This window comes from Nematolebias whitei, chromosome 1 (assembly GCF_014905685.2).
Source record: "Nematolebias whitei isolate Nwh7 chromosome 1, NemWhi1, whole genome shotgun sequence".
Classification (NCBI taxonomy): Eukaryota; Metazoa; Chordata; class Actinopteri; order Cyprinodontiformes; family Rivulidae; genus Nematolebias; species Nematolebias whitei.
Genome location: NC_056498.1, coordinates 41205030 through 41206286, shown reverse-complemented (window position 1 = coordinate 41206286; position 1257 = coordinate 41205030). Strand labels below are relative to the sequence as shown.

Sequence of the window (1257 nt, the reverse complement as noted above, 5' to 3'; positions counted from 1 at the left end):
GTTTGGAATCAGTCAGTCCTCCATTGCTCGTCTACAACTGGTCCAAAATGCTGCAGCCCGATTTTTAACTGGTACAGGCTATAGAGAGCACATCACGCCAGTTTTGGCCTCCCTGCACTGGCTACCCATTCACCTTCGGATCCATTTCAAAATTCTCATGTATGTTTTTAAATCACTGAACAGTTCCGCCCCATCCTATCTCACTGATCTTCTGCAGCCATATGTCCCACCGCGCTCTCTGAGGTCAGCAGACCAGATGCTTCTCTCAGTCCCAGAAACCCGTCGTAAGCTCAGGGGTGACAGGGCTTTCTCTGTTGCAGGTCCACGACTGTGGAATGAGTTGCCACTGAGTGTCCGGCAGGCTCCCACACTCTCAGTCTTTAAGTCTCGCTTGAAGACCCACTTCTATTCGCTTGCCTTTAACACGGTGTGATTTGTTTTGGTCCGGTCTGTTCTCTACTCTGTTGGCCATTTTAGTTAGCTTCTGCTGCTATTTGTATCTGTATTTCTATTTTATGTTTTCCTGTCTGCTGTGCATGTTTGGTTCTTTTGTACAGCACTTTGGTTGGCCTTGTTGCTGTTTTAAGTGCTATATAAATAAATTGGTATGGTATACTTATGTATATGTATACTGTATATATATATATATGTTCAAGCAGATCTCCATTACATTGCAGCTTACATTAAAATAAAAATGTCCATCAAGTGTTTTACAGGAGGTGCAGCTCAGTCGTGCACGTGGAGGTGAACAGTCGTGCACGTGCAGGTGAACATAAAGCCTTTGTTTTTAGTTCAAGACTTTTACTCTGCTGTCAGACGGTTTGAAGCCGTGTGGACCTGATGATCGCACAGCTCACAGGTTACCATGAAAGCAGAAGCTGCTGTTTCTCATGAACTTGTTTCTGATGAGCAGCTCCACAGGTGCACGTGATGCACGTCCTCACCTGAGCTTTCTGCAGCAGAGCCACGTCTCCTGCTTCACTGGCTTCTTTACAGCTCTGCAGGAAGAACTCACAGGCCTTCAGATGCTGGTTCTACAGGAGGAGAGACGGTAAGTTGGGTGAGAACCGTCAGAACCGGTCCGTTGACCGTCAGTGTGTGGTACCATGCTGTAGTAAACGTTGCCCAGGTACAAACAGACGTCGGACAGTTTGTCGTGCAGTCTGCTGCCGCGACAGATGTCAGCTGACGTCTCCAGGAAGCCGAGCATCTCGTCCATGTTCCCCTCGCTGTCAAACATGAGAAGAACGCTGACGA

The 1257-nt window shown here is 47.6% G+C and overlaps 1 protein-coding gene across 1 annotated transcript in view; it reads right to left on the bottom strand.

The window, feature by feature from the left end:
• LOC119414566 (sodium/bile acid cotransporter 7) overlaps positions 1-1257 on the bottom strand; it is a 6956-nt gene that overhangs the window by 1911 nt on the left and 3788 nt on the right. The window contains exons 4-5 of the mRNA XM_037681700.1: positions 1106-1250; positions 945-1034 (exon numbers count right to left, since the gene is read on the bottom strand). Of these exons, the coding sequence (XP_037537628.1) occupies positions 945-1034; positions 1106-1250 (235 nt within the window). The remainder of the gene's footprint in view (positions 1-944; positions 1035-1105; positions 1251-1257) is intronic.